This window comes from Nestor notabilis, unplaced genomic scaffold, assembly GCF_000696875.1.
Source record: "Nestor notabilis isolate BGI_N333 unplaced genomic scaffold, ASM69687v1 scaffold8194, whole genome shotgun sequence".
Lineage (NCBI taxonomy): Eukaryota > Metazoa > Chordata > Aves > Psittaciformes > Psittacidae > Nestor > Nestor notabilis.
Window position 1 is genome coordinate 3,568 of NW_009926839.1, and position 23,022 is coordinate 26,589.

Consider the following 23,022-nt stretch of genomic DNA (forward strand, 5'->3'; position numbering starts at 1 on the left):
CACTTCTAAACAGAAGGAATTACTGCAGAAACACAAAAAAGGGAAGTCACTAGCCTGAACAGAATGGTAGCAGGAAAAAAACCCAACCAAACAAAAAACCAGTTATTACAAGTTTTCTGAATGTAAACAAAAGCACCTTGATTTCTTACAGATATGCAGAAGGTACCGGAGGTAAGGAGCCACAGAAGAAGGCAGGTGGAAACTGGAAACTCTCCCCAACTCACCTGTGCTTGCTTTTATTTCCATTCCCAGGAGTACACTTCCCCCCTCACCCCCGCTCCGACTGCTCTGTGCTGAGGCTGCCTTTCACCATCTTGTTCTGCAAGGAGGGAAGAGAGCAAGGAAGGAGGGGCTGACGAACCAGCAAGCCAAAAGGAGGAGGAAAAGAAAATGAGGGAGAAAAGGAAGACAGGGGGAGGGAAAGTGAACATACAGAGAGTGAGAGAGAGAAAGAGAAGTCAGTATTGGAACCAGACAGATTTTTCAGACAGAGTTTTCCCTGTGACAAAAGCAGGCAATTCTGAAAAAGTAAAGAGTTTGGGATAAGAAAGCCTGGTTAATTTTAAGAAACACAGAATTTAACACAAAAAGGTAGAACAAGCTGAGAAACATCACTTAAAATTGCCCCACAGATGGTTTAATACAATCTAAGACTGCAGTGCCCCCAAAAGGCAAGGTACCCCGTCCCGTTTATATCCTCCTCAGTGCCTTGGCTTCCTTATCAGTTCTGTTGCACCAGCACTTGATGCAATGCACATAGCTAGTTGATTTTGCGAGAGGAAGCCAACCCTTCAAAAGATGATTAGTTTTCAGACAGCGTTTTCCCTGTGATAAAAGCTGCTATTTTGCAAAAGTAGCACATTCAGGACATGGATGGTTGAAGCATCAATGCTGACAGAAGGAAATGGGAAAGCTCACTGGGGAGTATGGGGAAAGGAAGGACCAGTCCCTCTGGACTTAGCTTGCTTATGCCTGAAGTGTCAAGCGCAGTTAATGAGGCAAGAAGCACCTTTGCTCTCCAGGAGCCACTTATTATGATGAGGTGTGTATTTACTGATGTGAGGCATGGACTGAAAAAGGGTAAGAGGCACTATACCAGGGGACTTACTTATTATATTGTATTTATGAAGTTAGTTCTTCCACCCATTAACTACAGAACAGAAGAATGAGGTATTAGACAGCTACTAATATTTAACTGGCATTACCTAAAAGCACAGTTTGAATAGGTCTAGGCTTTCTTCCTCTCGATTGCTTATATCATGCAAAAAACTGATGCAATTTCTTCTGCAGTCATTCTAGAGCAATAGCTTTCAATCTTCCTGTTCCTGCCTCGCAACTGGCTGGAACTTCTCTTTCCAGCCACTACAATGGAAGGATCAGGGTGATCCTACATTCTGCCTTGCAGAAGGATCTGGAACAAACCAGCAATGATCAGTGAAGCGCAGGACAAGGGCAGAGTCATAGCCAAGGCAAAGAAAACTCTGCTTGACTTCAAATAAAGGATTTATGTCTTTACTAAACAAAAGCCAACAAACTTTAGTGTCAAAGAAAGGCTGCTGGTGTTGAATTTCCATTGCGACGCAACACAGAAAATGATCTGCAGTGGGACAGTTTTGAATGAAGTTCAAAATTTTATTGCCTCATCAAGTACTTTTATCAATTTAATTGGCAGTTTTCCCCCTCCCAATCCCAAGATTACTTTGGAAATCGATGTGCCTGCTCAGTATCTTCTTCGGGAGGCTGGAGTCTGTCGTTTCCTTCCGAGGTTCAAGCACCATAGCTGTAAGGACATATACAGCAGCACTGACCCAAGCTAGCTATGAAAAGCTTAACACTATGTTTCCCTGCAATACTTCAGGCAATAGGCAGCAAAAATAAAACAGCCTTCAAAGACATAACCTTCCTATTCTCTTTAGTCAAGTACCCAAAGCTGGGCACTTAGGTAGCTGCATTCCACAGTAAGGGGAGCTCACCCTTCCCACTTCTGTCTGGCAAGATCTGCAGGTTCCTGTAGCATTAATGCATCAGTTTAAGCCTGCTGTACATTTTCAACATTATTCCTTAATCGTGCAGTGTAATTTATTTCCTTGTACATGACAAAAAGTAGGCCAGTTCTGGATAACTGCCTGAATGCCCCCAGAAACTTCCAGAGCATTTGAAATACGTGTGTATAAATACATCATATTGTGGTAGAACATGCAGAAAGGAATATGAGACTAATTCTTGTATGTTTACAAAAGACAGATTAAAGATAATCTGTGAAGACAAAAGACCACCAGATGTCAGTCTAATTCTAGGCAGAGAAGAGATCTGCAGAAAAGACCTAAATGGAGACTAATCCCAGCTAGAAAGAAACACCATTCTTCCCTACTATCATTTACTTTCCAGCATAAGCCATCCACACTCTTGCACAATTCCTGTTGTAACCAACTGGTCACAAAAATAGCCGTTTTCTCGATACTCTGAGCATTTAAAACTGACGGAGAGTTTTAAACTATCCACAGCCTCCCAGAGATGTATCCTCCCCTATGGCCTGGGAGGCGTATTCCCAGCACTGTTATCATATTGCTTATATGTGCAAGAGAGTATGTAGTGTCTTCTCTTTCCATACGGCCAGAGCAACAGCAGTCCAGCTCCTAGCACCATTGTGTTTGCAGGCTGCAGGAACACTCAGTAAAGCATGCCCAAACCCTAGGCAGAAGCAGCATGCTGAAAATGAGGACGGGTCTTCTGAAGAGTCAAAGATCTACAGAACAACTAAACAGATATATTGAAGGCTGAGTGGTAGAACTCAGCCTAGTTACTAGACTAGACTATAAACTAGAACAAGGTGCTTCAGGTTCATCACTATACTGGTTCATGATGCAGTCTATGTGTTTCCAAAAGCTGGTTAGAACTTTTCCATGAACCATTTTTCTTCCTCCTTGCATCCTCAGTAAACCCAAGGAGAAAACCAGTTTCAATGTAGCACTCAAACAGAAACAGTGAGCAATGTACTGATTCTATCACAGAAGACAGGAAATGAAGCCAGGATTTCTAAAGAGTCATCAGTGATCTAAAGAACAACTGAGCATATAAGGCAAAACCTTAATTTATCTTCTTAAACTCTCCGTATTCTTCTCAAGTTGATGTCTGCCCCGAGAATACACTACCAGCACACATCACAGAAGAACTGATCTAACAGCATCTATGACTACAGATGTGTCCAGATATAAAATTACTAATCCAAGTTTAGACACCAGAAGGGGGCAGCAAAAAAATAGATCTAATGCAGGAGAGGATTCTTACCTTGTGCTTGGGGCACCTCACTGAGAAATTCTCTTCGTTTAGTAAACAATCTAGAGGAGGAGAAGACAGCAATTTATTACTTTTTTAATAAAACCCAACTTGAATAATACATTAGGTGTTAATCTTGCCTCATAGGTATATATTTTTCATTCAAAGATCTCTTGAAGGAATACTGTCTTATTAGCAGGTTCATCCCTTCCACTCCTTTAGTTTTAGCAAGTAAAATTACTAAACACCCCAAATGACAATGTTGCCTGGATTACCAAGACAAGTCCAAGCATCCCCAGTCTCCCTGATATTCTGTATGAAGTAAGAATCACAACAGCAAGTCTACAAATCCTGTATCCCAACCCCCTTCAGCTATTCCAGCCTTCCTTCCTACAGCACAAGATGGATGCATACATCCAAACTCAACAGATGATCCCTGCTCTATACTCCATAAACAAATCGTTGCCTTTCATCCTTACCCCACAGCCCTGCCAACATCAAGGGGAGAAGGGGTGTATGTCTCTAGGTATGGGTGTGTATGACAGTTTATTTGCAATCCCAATCCTAGTGATCAGTTTACACTTTGATACTATGTCTAGTAGTCAGGTCACTCATGCTGTTGGATCTGCTTCCATGACTTATATATGTGAAGTTCCTATGATATAAGTAGTAGTTTAATTAATGATCTAAACCTATTAGGGAAAGCAGGGTGCCTACATAGAATTGCTTATTTAGGAACAAATTAAGCAATACTATCATCTGAAGAGCATTTCTTTCATGGCACTGCCAGTGTATAGTGCTGTTTCTCTCTCACCCTCCCTCCCAGACTATGCCTCTAAGGGATGTCGGGTAGGAGCTCCTGAAAACTCAGTGCTATGCCCACACCAGAAGCACTACCAGCCAGCTCTCTGCCTTCCATTTGTGTCTTCCGGAGAGAATTCAGCTGCCTCCCCCGGACACCCTGAACTGCAGGGCCACCTCTCAATCAGCCCAAAGTTCTGACACTGTACTTTCCAACCGCCCCATGTACCAAAGGCAGGCTGGCCAAACAATATCAATCCATCAGTAGGACTGAGCGCTATCACCACCTCAGTGTGACCAACACCACTGAGAATTCAGCAAGGTGGCTGTGACCTCCGGCCTGCTCCAACCTACCCAAATAGCTAGCAAGTGAAGAAGCACAATGGTAAATAAAATGTGCTAATTTAAAATGCTCTTAAGTATGTAGCATAACCAGTGCTACCTGCTGTTTCAATCTGCTGGAAGAGTTTAGCAGACAGCAGGAGACTGCAACTAAAGCTTGAGGGAAAAGCATTCTAGACACCCAAGCTTTGGCAGAGCATCCCTCTGCTATGAAACGCTTATGTTTCAACATGAATGCCTCTGGCCTGAATCAAAGGGAAACAGCACGCAATGGGCTAAGTTACTTGAGAGCTTTTAGCAAAGGGGAGTAAAACCCTTAATCCTGCCACAGATAACAATTTCAAATGTAGTATTAGCAAATAACAGGGAATAAATAAAATGTTGCCTCATTTTAAGGGCAGGAATTGTACATTTAGACTGCAGCATGAATTATCACTGCATAATACAGCAATCATCAAAAATATACAGAGCAATCATCAAAAACACACACAGTATGTTAGAACAGGATGGAGTTTTCTTCTTTCTTGGAAACCCAGCATCGGTAATGAATGCACTTCTCTAGCTAGTACATCAGAAAGGAAGATTGTACCACAATCAGGAATAACTGTCAGAAACCTCATAGCTCACACTCAATCTGCATATGGAGCTCGATTTCTTACTAAGGTTGTCATTTTTGTTGCGAATACAAATAGCAGATCCAATTAAGAGCAATTTTTTTGTTTCTATTAAGGGACAACTATGAAAAATTTCATCAGCTCACTGTAGAAAATCAGCTGAATACCAATAAGGCAAAAATTGTTCATCATTACAAAGCTGGCCTGCATTTCAGTTAGCAGTTCCAAGTACTTTATATCACAGATTACAATTCATCATGAAGTCACAAGACACATAGCTATGATCAGCTCATTGTGGCAGAAAGGGAGAAAGAACCGAGACTTGTCCTTGTTTGTACAGATTTTTCTCCATAAAGTAGTCAGGGAAGATCTAAAACATTTTTAATAGAAGCAATTATTCTTCTGTAAGCTTCACACTTTGTCTCACCCTCTGTGTTCTGCCTGTTACTCATCTTTAACAATACTTGGGAAGACACAGGATTTCTGTTCTCCAAAAATTCGTTCTATTTTTCTGCTAGTCTTTTCCTAATTTACAGTCAAAAATCTTTTGTATGTGAAACTGCCTACGATCCATGTCGTAGAGACAAGTGTGCTGCAGCAATCAGGATCTGACTCCAGGTGGGGAGGAACAAGCAGAGGGAGAGGATATAAAATTTCAGAAAACAAAGATCTTGTTTCCATGGAGACATCCCTAGGACTAAGTTATCTTGAGACATCAGAGGCTCTTCATAAATTTGGACAGACGAAAGCCAAACACAGACAATGTTAACCGCAGTCATTTCCATATAAAAATTACTTAAGTGGCACTACTGATCTTGATTTTTATGCAAATGGCTAAGAGGAGTTCAGCTCCCTTGCACCCTATATTGCCAAAGATTACTTTCTATGAAAAGAGATTAAAAGGAAGGCTGAATTAGGCTATATAAAAACACCCATATGTACAAACTGGCAGCTTATGAAGCCACGTGCCTTGCATAGCAGGCAATTAGCACAGTGGTGCAAAACCTGGCTCCTCACCAGGGTGCGACTGGAAACCAAGCAGCAGCGCAGAAGCCAGAGCCCAGGTCACACCGCAGGGCCAGCCTTCAGCGCTGCAAGTAACTGAAGCCCTCTCCAGATATTCTACCCCCCAGACCTTTACAGAAAATATACTGCCTTTCCAAGAGGCACGGTAACTGACAGGGCACTAACTTCTAACTCACACTAATGCAGAGGTAAGAAGACACTTCAGCTCACAATGCAACTGCCTAGCAGTACCATACGCATACTTCATCCCAGCTGAGGCATAGTCACTTCCAGGGATGTTACAATCAAACAGCAAGTGTTTATGACTTGATATACTCTAAAAAACACTCCAGCAAGTGTTTTCTGATTTATTTTTTTTTTTTAAAGATACAAAACCAGTCATACATATTCCAAAGGCCCAAGAGCCCTTGTAAATGTCCACATGAGCTTGAGGATTCAGAAGGGATCTAGGGATCTGTCCCAGAACCTCAATAAAGCAAAGTGGCACCATCTGTCAAAGCAAGATGGCCAACTTCAAATGAAACTACCATAGAACCCGAAGAACTTGAGAAGTATTTGTATCTGATTCACTCCAGAAAGACAGCAGCACTGTATAACCAATAACAGGGTTTTATAGGTAGACAGCAGGCTGAGGAAAAAGAAAAGAATGCTGATTTGCTTCTCAATAAAGCCTACATTTTCTCCTTGGGCGTAGCCAAAAGCCAAGTCCCACTGCATACAGTTTGCTTATTTCTTTTATACAGATTTATTGGAAGAGTGGCTATAGATTAAGACAGCTTGATTACACCCACAGATAAAACCAATTGCAAACAAGGTCTTTTACTGTTGTACCATCAGGCTGAAATTTGGAACACTGAGAATCTACTTCAAGCTGGGCTCTTTTATTTGTTTTGATCGAAAACTTCAGCTGAAGCAGCCTAACAATTTCCTTAAGACTCTTCCTCAGAAAAAAGTTACTCTGCCCATGTTAAACTTCTCTGGAAAGTTCTAGCATACACGGATTTTCAGTAGGACCTCAATTCTAGCTAAGGCATGCCCTTGCAGCTTACCACAAAATCAGCAAATCTAACTCTTCGAAAGGAAGAATGGGGATTTTAATCTACACATCTTCAGGTGAGGCTTCTTAAGCTTTTAGTACTCAAATCCTTCAAAAATTCCACCAAATATACTTTTGTTTGGGGGTAGGCAAGTCTTCCCTGTAAATGAACCTCTGGGCTCAGACAAGCACCCAACCCAAAAGCACTTCAGCTGTCGGGGGATATTTCTAAGGCTGACATAGTCTGAAGGACTTTTGAAGTCCTTCAGAAGGACAGCCTGAAAAACATTACAAAATTGCAAAATGGGAAGCACTAGTCCAAAAGGCAGCAGAAGTGAGAAAGGCAGTCTGGTACTGGTAAAGAGGGGAGGCTATCAGGATGAGGAGATCAGTGCTAGTAGAAGTTAGGAGGGAATTAAGGGTAAGTGCCAGCAGGATTCAGCCAGAAGACTGGAGACCAAGAACTAGTGGGATAAGGCACAGAATGGTGAAATAGAGGAGATCAAGGGCAATAGACAAGAATAAACAGGGAGTATCAGGGTTAAGTGTGACAAGGGGCAAAGTTAGGAGAACCAAACAGGAATAAGAAGCCCAGAGAGAAAAAACAAGAAAGAGCTAGAAGCTAAAAAGGAGAGGAGTAGGTGATGCAAGAGCAGAAAGGAGGACACCAGAATGACAGCTAGAAATCTGGGCAAAGGAAAAGTTAGAATGGAGTAGGGAAAATCAGATCTTACAAAAGAGACTGAAATAAGAGATTTGAGAAGAGAACCTGAGACCAACTAGATAAAGAGCTTGTGGCTGGTATAAAGAGCCAGAATGGAGAACATATCAGATACATCCAGACTGAAGAGGAAGAAACAAAAAGGAAAATGTAAAAAGAAACAAAGAGAAGTCTTTGTTCTCACTAAATCTGACTCTTCCTGGAGTGAAACCAGAGATTCACGAGTTTTACCAACTCTTCTGCTATTATTTAAATATGTTTGTGAAACTCACAGTCCAAGTATCCCATCTCCACACAGCTCTTGCAATTTATTACTGCCGTATTACTCAAAGGAGGGAAATTAGCTTGGAATGGTGCACTCTGACAGATGGCCACATGACAACATGATGTCTCATAACAAAATTACAAGAAAATGAAGTAAGCATAGCCTCGGAACTTGAACACGAAAAGCTACTCTAAAAAAACCCAAACCCTCAAAGGCTGCAAAGTCAAGACAAATGCAAGGAAAAGCCAGATTCAACGTAGCCCTCTTCTATGTATTATAGGTAGACATACTGTATTACATTTAGTATGGTGCAAATAGTATGATTATGTACTATTTCTTGCAGAGGACACTGCCTCTTCCGTGCATGAGAGAACTGCTCTTGGGAATCAGTCATGATTGTTCAGTATATTTGTCATCTGGAGGATCCTACTGCATTTGCTGAAGTGGAGTAGAGTTAATGAGGAAGGTATATCTGAAGAAAAAGGACAATATCTTAATTTTGATACCTGTATTTAGAACACGGAAAATACAACATACTGTATCTAGTAACAACAACTCAGATTAAGCACCCCAAACTATCAGGAACGTTCCCTAAAATTTATTTGGGGTTTTTTCATGGTACTGTAAAGGGCTAGTCACAAACCAGAAACAAATTCCTAAACACAATATGAAGGCAAATCTGATGATTCTGTCTCTCAAATGTATGAACAAAAAGGTTGTTGACGTTCATAAAACTCTTAGGCATGATAGAGATGAACGTCACAGAAAATTTCACATTTCTATTTTCAGAACTGAGATGGACTCATATACAGCAAGTAATATACAGAATCAGCGAGGACAACATACGTTCATGCACAGAGTACCCTTCCATCCTACAGGCTGAGGCATGGTCTTACGGAAAAAGATGTCAGTCTTTAATTAGGTAATTACTGTTTTATAAGGTGCATTCATAAGAGACCAAAATCATACTCAGATGGACACCCTTATTTCTGGCATTTTTTGAGTATGATTTTTGCAATCCAAATAATATTTATTTAACACCTTATTGCATGTAAAATCTAGGATTCTCTATCTATGTGGTACTAGTAGCATTCCACTGCAATATTAATTTAATTAAAAACATTTCTATTAGAATAAAATAAGGTGCTCCAATAGGGTGGGATTTCACAGTGAGAGGTGCAATGCCATCATTCAGAAATAAGCATACCTACTTAACATACTGTAACATTTGGAAAACAGCATAAAATACCTGGTGAAACAAATGAGCTGCTGTGGAATTGGGATAACAAACAGGAAGCTTGCAATTATTCGCCAGTCTAGAGCTGCTAACTCCTTGTTATCAAACTACGTTTTGTATGACAGAAGTGAGTTACAGAGGACTGGAACCATGGGATATTATTCATTCTGAGCTGGAATTTTTTTTAACCCAAGAATAAAGTTTATTTCCACGAAAAACTTTCACCATTGTACACAAAACACCAGCTCACATCCCCAGGCTAGAGATAATACCATCCAAACCATTAGCTTGTTCGGTGATGAAAACTGGACCTACTCAAGAGACTGGCTGAAATGCTTCTAAGGAAGGAGAAGGAAGGTTGTGCTGCAAGTGGTACTGATGATTCTACAAACCCTTTGCACTTGAAATCATTACTATGACTATCCACAGGACTGTAAACCTGGAAGAGCAGACACCTTTCTGGTTACTTGCACGGTTTAACAAAGGGTTTCTAATTTTTGCAAGAAAAGAGCGGTGAGTTCTCATACTGCAGCCAAATATGAATCACTGTAGCTACACTGCCCCAAACCAGGTTTTTTCCTATGCTTTCAGGTAGATTCTTTTTCATTACAAGTTCCATCTTGTCCAAATGCGTTATTTATCTGATGTCATTTCTCACCACTTATATTACTATATCTTCATGGTAGGTGAAAAACTGAGAGGGAATAAAATCATAAAGTACCTGAGAATTATTTTTTGTCATGTGGTTTTGAATAAACATGAAATACCATTAGCATGCCCTTAGTTCTTACCTGCATCGATGGCACATGGGCAATGGTATCGGAAGGAGCAGCCTTTGATGTAGCAGCCTAAGGTGGCTCCAGATTCCTGGCAATGGGAACATTTCTGAAAGGGAAACCAACAAACGGCAATGAAGACTGCAACCATCTTTCCAAATACCCGTATTTCCCTGGGAATTTTAGTTAACTCCATTCCAGAATAAATTTCTCAAGTATCACAACATTAGAATTTTATCTTTCAACACCATATGACTAAAGGCCCTTTGAATAGGCAACAATGTAAGCTCTTTCAAACAGTAAACTTTTCAGGTGTACTAACGAGGCAAGAGATACCAAACCTTCAAACCAACCATAAGGAACTCGAAACACTTCTCAAATCTCTTTCTCTGGCCCATGTTTCAGTACCTGACAATGACATCAGTGTTAAAATTGGAAGAGCTTTTTTTGAATCCACGGCAGCTTTAAAATAAGAATTAGCATGACAAAGAATGATTTAGAAGACACCATTAGTGTAAAAGTAATTTGGTTACATCATTTTCATTATCACTAAGCAGCCCAAAAAGATCAGAACATTTTTTCAGAGGTGATTAAAAAAGGTTTATCTGGAGCAGGAGAAGATGCCATCAAGGAGAAAATAGCTCACCATCACAGAAATGGTACATCTCCAACAGAAATGCTTGCAATACTACAAGGATGCTCATACATTTATTGTCAAAGTAGTTAAGACTCATCTGATGTCCACCTTCAATTTTCATTACTTAAATCCCATTATCTCAACAGGTCAATGATATATTTAACCATATTAACAGTCAGATGTGAATGCAGCAGAATGAAAGCCATTCACCCATTTACTTCATCCTGAATGACTTAAGGAATGACCTATGGAAGCTGGCCTATAGTGCCTTATCATTTAGACAGCAATTTTATTTCTTGAAGGTATACAGTAAGTGATTTTCATTAACTAATCTAAGAATCTGATGAAAACTGATTTCTGAGAGGTTGACATTTTTCTCTTCTAAAAAGAAAACAAGCCACATCTGGTAGAATGCACCAAAGGCTAAGAGACTGCTACTATTTAAAAATTAAAATCAAATAAGACTATTCTCAGAAAAAGAAAGGATGACCTACAATAACTTTTGAGCTGCACACAGAAATCTTGGTTTTGCTGGTAAACACAACTAAAAACACAATAAGGCCTTGTACAGCTGGTACAATTCACCTTGAATTCAGGCTAAGAGAAGTTGGCTTTGGTCACTGACTGCACACAGATAGACGATGACATGATCTAAACCCTCTTTTTCCTATTGCGAAAGCTAGTATCAAACTCTGCGTGCAGTATTAACGCTATCAGCAAGTGACACCTGTACAGCACACAGAAGAGATGTGCTCAAACCAGCAGTGTGAAGGCAGCACTGGATAAAAGCATGGTCTTTCACCATACAGGGAGATGACCACATCATGCTAGACCACACTTCTTCACAGCCCCAGTGAACACACATGCTGCAGTGGAGGTCTGCAGAATAGATGTGGCCAAAGATAAGAGCCACAGCAAAGATCCTTCCTCTGCATAGTAATCAGGGTTTTGATCACACTATTTCAAAAACCACTGAGAATATCTGACAGTTATTGCTTATTCTACTCTTCTATGCTATGCAGAGATGACTACAGTTTGTATTTAAATGACTGAATGAGGATGAAAGCGAAACGAGCTCCAGCCATAAACCAGGTGGCCTCCTTCAACTCAAAGCAGATGCAACTAACAGAAAAGCTTGTGAGACGTCAGTTCTCATGACACCTACAACTGCAGTCTTGAATACTGCCTTCTCTTTTTGGTTATGCCAAAGCATCAAGAGCCTGATCTCTATCTAGTGCTCCCTGCTTAAATTGTGTCCATCTTCTAAAGTAGAGAATGTGTATCATGACAAACTATTGCAGTATTCATGATGTAAGGAAAGTGCCCCTGAGGCCTAGAAAGAGACGCTCAAGCAGCTTATTTTTGCCTGTCAGAAAATGAATGCTAGTTTCCAAAGATAAAAAAATCCATCTAAACCAGTATTTTAATGTACACCAAAATGTATGGACCCCTAGCCAAACTGCAATGTAACTCTCTTTCTCATGGGAGTAAAACCAAGTTTCATGTGTAGAAAAGTATCTCTTCCTGGCTATGAAGTCAACCCTAGAAGAATATTGTGTACTGGCAACAGTCCCAGATTCACCTATGCCAAATATTCACACAGTGCAGCTTGAGGAGTTCTGAACCAGAGCTCTTTACCTGTACACTTCATTCTTTTAGATGTGTCTGACTGAGATTAATTATTCCAACAGGACAGAACCCAAATTGTCTATTCTTTTTGAACACAGATACGAATTTCTAGGTTTTTTCCTCAGAGGCATTCTGTCCTCCCCACTTTATCTGGTCTTTGAAGTACCACCACACTGTTGCAACAGAAGAGGTCACATACTTCTCAGGAACACTGTGTCCTGTACAGAGCAGTCAATAAGAGCATAAGAACTACAGCAGCAGAGATTAAACTGCAGCTGTGTAAAATATTTCTTAACACTAAAAAGGCATGTCTTAGAAGAGCGTGCTGTGTGATACAACTGAAAACAAGACGACAAAATTTTTGATACTTTTCCAAATGTTAATTTAGTCTTTGAACTTATTCTTTGCTCCGTCTAGCATGGTTCATCTTGCTATTCTGAAACTTGAAGCAGAAACACGACAGGCATTTTGAAGAATTTCAAGCATGCCTATAGTGCGCTCAGCTGAGAACGGGTTCGGAATACTTTTAAATTGGTTGCAGTTAGGGCTGCTCAGACAGTAAAAGCAGGTAGGTAAGATGCCAGAGCATAAGCATCAAGCCTTCATTTCCCTTTTTTTAGCCTGCCAGACCAACCAGATTATTACCAAGGTTACCTGCAGCTACGCCCACAACAGCAATTCCCCAGCGACTACTACGCCACTGACTGCTCAAGGCAGAGATCATCTGCTGCTGCTGGCTCCCCTGCTGCTGAACAAGTCTCCATTCTGGCAGATGCTTCTGCTTTTCACAAGTCACTGACAGTCTAATGGCCCCATTTCTGCTACCTCCTGGGACCCCCGACCATCTGCTTCTTTCAGGGGAAGCTGGGGGAACCACATACACAATAACTACTCTTTTTTTCGAGTTCTTCATTCTTGACACACTACAGAGTGACTGAACAAAGCAGACACCCTACAAAGCTGTATGGTTCTAAACCAACTTACAAGTCTATCATTTAATCTTTGAAAGAGACTATCATCAAGTAATGCCACATGGTTTCCAAATATATCCAGGTGTTTCTAGAAAGACAGAATAAAGTGATTAAAAGATTTCTGGATGGTCTCAGTCTGCTTTTGCAAGACATCACTGCTGTGCTTCAAAAGATAAAACTATGCACAGATCCTGCTGGTATTTCCTATGGCTTTGGTTAGAACCCTTATCGTATGCATTTATGTTTCAAAACAACACAAAAATTACACCACAATTAGAAAACATTCTAAAGATAAAATTAAATCGTGGAACTTCATACAGGAAATGTGTGAATTGGGCTTAATGACCACTAATTGTTGTCTTTGGTCCATGAGCAAATTTTCACCCAAACTCCACCATCCTGCAGCCATTCACCAGCAGATGGTAGCAGCCTGCTTGTCACTTGTAACGGAATTATAGCATTCTTAGCCAGGGAAACAGCACTCAGGCTCTCATGGGAAGAGAAATTCCTTTTGCTCAGTAAGCAGCCTGCTTAACCTCTCCTGCTTTAAAGAGCTGAAGGCTGGTACTTGGAGTGTGCTCCCAATGGGATGTGCCAACGGATAGTAATCATTGCCAGGCATCTAATCAACTCCTGGCTTAAATTAAAGAAGAGAAAAAAGAAAAAAAAAGAAGGAAAGAAAAAAAAGGGGGGGAGGGGGGAAGACCACACAGCAGAGATTGATTCAGAGGTCCTATCTCCACAATTCATCTCTGGCCACAAGGCACATATATCTCACTTAGAACAGGCTGCAGAGACTGAAAAGTGCCATTTAGAAGAGACACTCCATCCCTTGAACTAAATTATCAATAGCATTAAAGCCAGATACATTGTCTCTACCTCTCCACACTATTAGAAGCCCATTTCTTCCTTGCTGCAGCTCACCATTCTCTGTCTACCAAAATGAAGTAACACCCAACCTGAAGGCATGAACAGTTGGGGGACAGCTACCACAGCAGCAGCGGAGCTGCTCTGATTCATTCTAAATGCTAAACCATCCACTAGTTCTATTTCTTTTCCTTCAAGGTTGGGGGCTTCTTTTCCCCCTGCCATTTGTATTCCTTTATTACTACAGGAATAAACTCTTCTGAGAGCACACTGCTCTAAATGCAACAGATAGAGGTGTGGATTTGGGTATTTTTTTCTTTTGCCTCCCTCAGATTTGTATCCAACTCCACCTAGGTGTTATAACAAACATACCCTGAGTTACCTACCTTCCTCCTCCCAGCCAAGCACAAGCTCTCAGGCTTGTGAAAAGAAGTGCCCCAAGCTGCTCAAGTGAAATACACACACCTTAACCTTCCTCTTTGGCTGGGCACTGACAGAGATGATGCCTGTCTAGGTGTACTGGAATCCCACAGTGAACAGGGTTTTGCTGGTGGGAGGATGGGAGCTGCCAGACTATCCCTTCCAATGTATTTTGGGTAGCAGCAGGAGCAGTTGATGAGAAGCAGAAATTAACTGCTTCTGCCTAACAGTAATGTAAGGTGTTTTCAGATGATTCTTCCACTATCTTTTTGCTAGAACAACTACAGAAGCAGTTTAAGCGAGGTCATTCATGACAGATGCAACTGTATCGTATTTTCTATATGTCTATAATCTGAAGAGTCTTTCAATGCTGACTGGTTGTTTCTTCCAGTTTGCTCACCTGCACCCCACACTCAGGCCTCATTCAACTTCCTCTCTTCCAAGCACCAGTTTTTCTTTTCCTCTATGCTTTTTTCCCTTTCCCTTTCTTTGCTTTTTGGGCACCTCCTTGATTTTCTCCTTCTTGTGTACCAGCGTCAAGAATGCATGAACAGAATAAAATGGAAAGCAACTACTAAAGGTTACTAAAAAAAGAAAGGCAAGCAAAAAAATGGAATACATGTGGCATTAATTACACAGGTACAAGTCTTCACTTCACATGTTATATGCATTTTTCATACTCTTTCCTTCGTCTGTTTAAATTATAAGCTTTTAGGGAAATAATTGCTTCTGCATAATTGCACTGCACAAATGCAGATGTAAGATAATGAGGATTTCAGAGTCAGCTGCAATATTAGGAAGGAGGGCCTTCTGACTATTTCTGGTTAAGCAGTTGGCAGGCTAGGCAGCAGCTCAGCTTTACTATCCAGGCGAAAGGGCAACAGAAGCAGCAGGCACCGGCATTCTCTTTCCTGGAAAGCGGGATGCAGAGACAGCTTATTCCAACAAGCTATAAGGAAAGCTAAACCAAAAAACATTTGGACTGTTTGCTACAGGAGAAAGGAATAAGTGATTCTTTTGGAAGACTGCTGCAGAAAGGGATTAAGACGAACAAGAGCAGGGTGAGCAGTCATTTTTAGGAAGCAGGAGAGGAAAACGGCACTGCCGCTCTGATATGCAGATACCGGTTAATGAAAAAACTTGCTTATATGACTGGGGCTAGAGATAACAACCAGTCCTGAAGGATACAGAATTATTAGTTTCCATTTCCTGTCAAACAATTGAAGTTCTCCAAAAAACAGGCATAGAATATCAGAAAAAAACCCCCCACAAACCCCACAATTAAAATGATAAAAAATACTTTATAATAATGCAAGTTTAAAGGATATCTTGCCAACGATGATATACTCCTGTAGCAAGGAAATCAAGTAATAATAAAGGAAAATAGCCACTGAAGTAAAATTGGGCAGCTTCAAAGCCAAGAAACTAAGTACAAATTTAGATTCCAAGATTTCAGCAAATAGACAAATCAATGATCTGGAAGATGCTATACTAATAAAGCTGCATTAGGAACCACAGTAAAAAGTCAGAACTGCAGTGCTGCATAGGCTGCTGAAGCACAAAGGGAAGCTGCAGCTCAAAATGGATGGCATGGAAAAAAATAAAAACCCACAAGAACTGAAAAATGTCTTAAAAAAGGGAAATCCTATTCAATACACACAAAACTGATTAAACTACAACAGAAGCACTTGAAATGAAAAACAGAGCATTTTATTTCCCTCGACTCAAAAGAGACAATAACAAGAACAGAAATAAACTGTTCGTTTTGACAAGGAATGGCTTGCCAGCAGAAATTTCTAAGGTCTTAACGCAGACACTTAAGCTATTCAGCTGTACTTATAGAGACCCTCAAAAAGGGGGGTGAACAGTAAGGTGTGAAAGTTATGAAGTTTGTGAAATTACCCAGGGTAAGTCAGATCTCAAACTGGTGGTAAACAGCTGCAAAAACATCTCACAATCCTGGATAACTGTATGATAAAATGGAGGTGAAAATTAATGTTGTTAAGCACAGAGCAATACACATGGGGGAAAGATTTTTAACCTATGCACATACATGATGAGAGACTAAATTATCTTTTACTACTCATGGGCAGGTTATCAGTAGTCATCCTGGACAAAACCATCACGCAGTCCCTGCAACCGCAAAAACAAGACAGCCAGAACCTAAGAAGTTATTAGGAAAACAAATCAATAATGAAACCCAAATCTTCATTATGTCTATCTGTTACTGTTGTAGTATCCTGACATCTTACTATTGTGTGTGGTTCTGGTCACCCTATTAATAAAGGAATACAACAGATCAGAAAAACCCCCAAATAGACTGCAGAAAGAACATAAAGAGCTTCCATATGAGAAAAAATGAAGTATTTTGGAAAAGAGGTTAACTGAAGGGGGATTGAAATCTACAAAATCAAATATAGTGGGCATAAGAGAATGATTTTTGGCCGTTTCCAAGAAGGAAGAGCAAACAACAGGTTTCAATCTAAGATAAATCAGCTTCCCTTTTTTTTGTTTGTTTTTTTTAACTCACAGCAAATAATTAAACTACAAAAGTCATTGTCAAAGGACATTGCCCTGGCAAAAACACAACCGAGTGATGCAAAAGAGACTACTCTAAAGCTGTGATTGCTGAAAGGAGGGAGAAAATACGCAAGTAGCACTCTGTACGTGCCGGGTTTACTACACATCTCCAAAGATAAGTGCTCCTGGCCACTGCTGGAGACAGGACACCACAACAAAACATACTTTCGTACTTGCCTGGAATGGCTGTTGTTTTGTAGACCAAGATATCTGATTGTTAAATTCCACAGTGAACAACAAAAAACACCCCGTGATTATTAAAAACAATGTAGGCACCCAGAAATTACAGTGTTAGGTTACAAGTTTTTAAGCCTCTTGAGTCTTACCTCCAGAACAGGAAGGCTAAGCTGAACTGTAACACCATATCAAAGAGCTGAAATCTGATCTAAGCAATAAATTCATGTTCACTACTCCATACAAGCCTAAGTGTTTCATTCACTTGGTGGAGCGATGAAAGGCTTAAATGTGCATGAACATACTCTAGGAGACAAGACTGGTGAAAAGCTGAAAAAGTCACGGAGAAGGATGAACCGTCCCTGCCTTTCACACAATGGAAGGAGAAAAATACCTAAACAAAATAACGACCAAGCTTACCTGAACCAGAATAGAGGTCTGATACTTCAGGAGTAAACTGATGTTAACTAAAACCTATCTAGCAAAATTAACAAAACCCAGTAACTATAAATGGTCATGAAAAAGCATGTTTAATTTCAAATTTAGCAGGCTAATGAGTACACACCTTTGTAGCCATTTCATGTTTTTAAAAGGGTGTTAAAGTAATACATAGACAACCAAGCCCAAGACGACAAGAAATGTGTAAATCTTGTTTCCTTTGATGACAAAGAGCCACCCTGAATGAGAGAAACGTTTCAGACAACCACTTAGATGTATATGGATTTGAATTTGCTAAAGTATGCAAGTCTAGCAGAAAAAAATTACACAGATTATGTTATCTTGGCTATTCATTTGGGGAATTAAATGTGCAACAGTAAGTGCAATTTAGTTACAAAAAGGTCTGAAAGATAGAAGAACACACTTAAAAGAGGAAAAAGAAATTCAAATTTTCCAGCAGTGATTAGGTGATAAGGACACACAGAGTTGTGGGAAGAGCAGAGTCAGCAAGAGAGAGCATTCACTCCAGTTGGGTTTTCTGCAACTATTAGGGGTTTTTTCTGACCATCTAGGGCACCGATTACAGGAAATACCCAAATATATAATCTATTTCCATTTAGCACAAGGTCTACCAAGTACAGTATAAAACAGTAGCATGTCCTTGCCTTAAAGCAAGGGAAGCGCGTTTGGATAAATTAAATAATTACTAAAAGTTGCCCCTGTAAAGCAATACCTTTGAGTATCAATAATTACCACTGACAACAAAGGATAAAAGTGACATAAAGAAGAAAATGCAAACAACTCCAGGAATCTGTTTTCAAGAAGCAAACTGCATGATGGAACCAGTTTTTCTCTGGTCAAAGGAAAAAAAAAGGAGATGACGCTTATTATCTCCTCAAAGAAAAAAAAAGAGTCTAGTTCATTAAGGACATAATTACTATGTTATCAGTGGCAGTGGATTCAACAGAAGCAAAACCTTTGTACAGGCTTAAAAATAAGGAAATGCTTTTGAGCAAAGCGAACAGTAAATGGAAGAGATTTTTACAAGATATTAAATACCCATGCAACCTGTCAGGAAAAAGGGCGTAGCACAAATCCACTCAGCCAACAACTCGAAGACTTGTAACATTGGACAGAAATGAACCATTTGTCATTATTTGTACTAATCTGTGCAAGCCCTTGTCATAAACAGAGCCCCACTGTGCAAGATGCTTCGGTAATACAGAACAAAGCATTGGTGGATGCAAAGGGATGAAACAGGAATGGTGGGACTGAGCCAGCAGCATTAGGCAGAGTCCATCACAGCAGCAGGCTAAGCATATCCAATTGTTCAGCAGAAATCCCAGACAAGAAAGGCTTTGAAGAAGTGCGCGAAGGAAAACAAAGGTAAACATGCAGGGTGTTGAAAGTGAGGCACTTCATTTAGGAAATTATAAAATTAGCCAGGATGCACTGAGGGGAAGCAGATCATAAGTTCTTGAAACTGAAAGAAGAAAAAGCAGCAGGATGAAGGCAGATAAAATAATGATGAATAACTTATGTTTGGGCATAAAAGGAAGTCAGCAGATGAATGTGAAAGAAGTAGGTATTTGAAAACGATAGTTTAGGAAAAAAAATGTTTGTAACTGGATTCCAAATGGACAGTTGTTCATTAATAAAAACATCAATTCTGAAATTAAGATCTAAAGAGCTGCTCCTATTGCACAATCAAACTATAGTCCACTGCAAGTAAGGATAGATGAAAAAGGTACCATGCTAATCTTACTTGAAAATGAACAACTACAGAAAAGTAGCAAATAAATATACTGAATACTGTTAAAGAGAGAAGGATGAGAAGAGGACAGTTCTTCCAGAAGGCTGCTGAAGCAATAGTCAGCAGCAGAGCTATAATAAGGAGTAGCAAATTGCACACAAATACTCCTGAGGTCACTGGTGGTGGTTGCTACCACTCAGGAAAAACAGCCAAAGATGAGCAAAACCAGTAGATCAAATGAATCCAAGAGAAGAGGTAAAGGTGCAATGCTTGCAGGAGGAGAAATGGCCGAGAGTCAGTACAACTCTAGTGATAAGCTGTCAAGTAACACATTAGTGTTAAAAAGAAAACTGAAAAGAAGATAGAAGCTCATGAACTACAGCAATAGATAATCACAGTTGAGGAAACCCAAACAAATTAGTAACACACATTGTTGAAATTATCTCAGATACAGAGGAGATGCTGTATGTAAAATAATGTTTGCTGGCCAAAAATCTGAATGGGTTTAAAGAGGAATATGTTATTGCACTATTCAATATTCATCAGGAAAAACCCTATAAACCATAATGACATGTGCACTGCCTAAACTGCCCATTACAATAATAGCTACTTCTCATGAGTTCTAAACTGAATTTATTCAAAAATATCTAGGGTCAGGAGGCTTGCCAGAGACACACGACCCAGGAAAACTTTGTATGAGCTAGCAGCAGTTTAGAAGCAGCAGCAAATATAAATAGCAGCAGAAGTCCAAGGCCGGATGGCATTCCAGCTGGATATTACAAAGCTGCTGAGGCAGTGTCAGTAGTTTCCTTAAAGGACAGACTTAATGCTGTTCTCTTGGGGGAAGAACTTCCTCCGATGAAGGATTACGGAGCTGTCTGGTTCTCTGAGGGGAAAATACCTAACAAAGGTCTCTTGGGCTCAGAACACTGCTGAATCATGGTAAAAGCAATAATATCTAACTATTTGCAAGCTACATCTTCAGGTTTTATAAATCGAGATCAATCTGTGCTAACATAGAAAGAACTGGCATGAGCCACAGACAACTAGAAATAATTCACTGTGCAAGATCAAAGAGAAATTTCAATCTTCCTTTCACCCGAGGCAGAAATTGAAGGATACAGGCATTTTTGTTTTGTTTTTCATTTATTTTACACAGGCACACCCTCTTCTCACTACTTATTCCTCCACCTTCTGAAAGCTGTAGCCTAAAAAGCGTAGGTATAAGTCAGCAGTAAAGTCTTTGTTAGACAGCTTCAGAGACTCAGAACAGATAATTCTTCTTCTGGCATTACCATTGAAGTTAATTTGTCCAGAAAACTGAATTTATTGGTAACTATCCAGTTACTGCCTCTGAAGATTTCTGCTTAGAGGAATAGTACTGTGTGGTACCACTGAAGAATCCTTATCCTCCCTAGTGATAATGTGTGACACTTCAAAGGAGGAATAATTAAATTCAAGTATAAGAGTTAAGACTGCACTAAAACCTTGTAGAATAGTTTTATGTGCCTATAATGTGCATACTGGATTTTTTCTGATCTAACCTGAACAGTTTTCCAATACCTTAAAAAAACCCAAAAAACTTGTTTTTCTGGAAAGCATCGGTTATGCATTGTGTCACCTTCGAAATTCTAGTGTGTTAAAATTTAACTTGAAGAGTTATTCCCCCCGAAAGCACCTAGCAAACATAATAATGAATGTACATATGGTACCAGTACATTCAAGTCAGGATCTTCAGCATTTTAACTTTCTACCAGAAAGGAGAAAGCCAACATCAGATGAACACCTTCTGTGGACTTGACTCTAAATGATACATGAACAAACTTTAACTTAGCTTCCTCCCATTATACCTATGCAATTAAAACAGGCAACCTTGTATCAGCTCCTTCATCTTCTCATTCAAGAAGATCTGATAATTTAAAAGCATACTGTACTTTCAATTTTCAAAGCACCCTACAAATTTGTCTTAATGGTCACAAAATAAGTGGTTTTAACACCTACTTTATAGATTAACTGTCTTGTCAAAGAATGTTTGATAGCACAGGCACAAAAGTCTGAAAAGTTCACAGCTCTCAAACCTGAACTCAAGTAGATGAAGTTGCCTTTCCCACCCATTCCCACCCCTTCCTTTTCCCTACTTTCCCCCTCCTTTTAAGTTTCCCACTGAGCAGCAGTGTCCTTCAGAGAAAATCCCCATTTCAAGAGATTCATGTCAGGACACCCTCCTCCTTCTTTCCATTCCTTAGTAGTAAGTCTTTTATGAAGATGGACAGTCTCCTTTAATCATCAATAACTTTCTGAAACTTAGCAAGCATGAGCTCTCAGGAAGAATAAAGGAGTCAGAGGTGCAAGAAAAGATGCAATTAACAGCAGTATAGTGCAAAGTACCAACAAACCCACATTTTGTGAAATGGTAACCCATGAGAAAAAGGCAAACAGAGCTGAGAACTAAGGGAGCTAAGCATAAATCAAAAGAAAAATCAAATGGAAGGAGCTAGAAACATAAAAAAAAAATCATTAGCAAGTGAAGACTGCACAACCAGTTTTTAACATCAGCCTTTAGCATTTCCTCAAACAAAAGGAAAGTTTAAGACAGAAAATCAGCTGGTTGAAATAAGATATAAGTGTGTTTATCCTACAATCAGTTGTGCAACTCCCCCTCATCAAGACGTACACACACTATTTTTACCACTAGTAGCTCAGGTACTGACAAAGGGCACAGCTGCAGCATGCAGAGCCCTGGGTGGCCTTTGCCGCTCAGCAGTCTCTGTGTCTTGAGCAGGGTTGGTATTTTACAGAATCACAGAACCATAGAATACTTTGGGTTGGAAAGGACCTTAAGATCATCCAGTTCCAACCCCCCTGCCATGGGCAGGGACACCACACACTAAACCATGTTGCCCAAGGCTCTGTCCAACCTGGCCCTGAACACTGCCAGGGATGGAGCATTCCTTGGGCAACCCATTCCAGTGCCTCACCACCCTCACTGTGAAGAACTTCTTCCTTAGATCTAACCTGAACTTCCCCGTTTTAGTTTAAAGCCATTACCCCTTGTCCTACCACTACAGTCCCTAATGAAGAGTCCCTCCCCAGCATCCTTGTAGGCCCCCTTCAGATACTGGAAGGCTGCTATGAGGTCTCCACACAGCCTTCTCTTCTCCAGGCTGAACAGCCCCAACTTTCTCAGCCTGTCTCCATACGAGAGGTGCTCCAGCCCTCTTGTCATCCTCGTGGTGCTCCTCTGGACTTGCTCCAGCAGCTCCATGTCCTTTTTATGTTGAGGACACCAGAACTGGACACAATACTCCAAGTGAGGTCTCACAAGAGCAGAGTAGAGGGGCAGGATCATCTCCTTTGACCTGCTGGTCACACTTCTTTTGATACAGCCCAGGATACGGTTGGTTTCTGGGCTGCAAGCGCACACTGAAGCCAGCTCATGTTGAGTTTCTCATCAATCAC

At 40.3% G+C, this 23,022-nt stretch overlaps 1 protein-coding gene across 1 annotated transcript in view; it reads right to left on the reverse strand.

Moving 5' to 3' along the window:
• Positions 1–268: 268 nt before the first annotated feature.
• TCF20 (transcription factor 20 (AR1)) overlaps positions 269–23,022 on the reverse strand; it is a 39,425-nt gene continuing 16,671 nt past the window's right edge. The window contains exons 2-4 of the mRNA XM_010013765.1: positions 10,110–10,203; positions 3,289–3,338; positions 269–352 (exon numbers count right to left, since the gene is read on the reverse strand). Of these exons, the coding sequence (XP_010012067.1) occupies positions 269–352; positions 3,289–3,338; positions 10,110–10,203 (228 nt within the window). The remainder of the gene's footprint in view (positions 353–3,288; positions 3,339–10,109; positions 10,204–23,022) is intronic.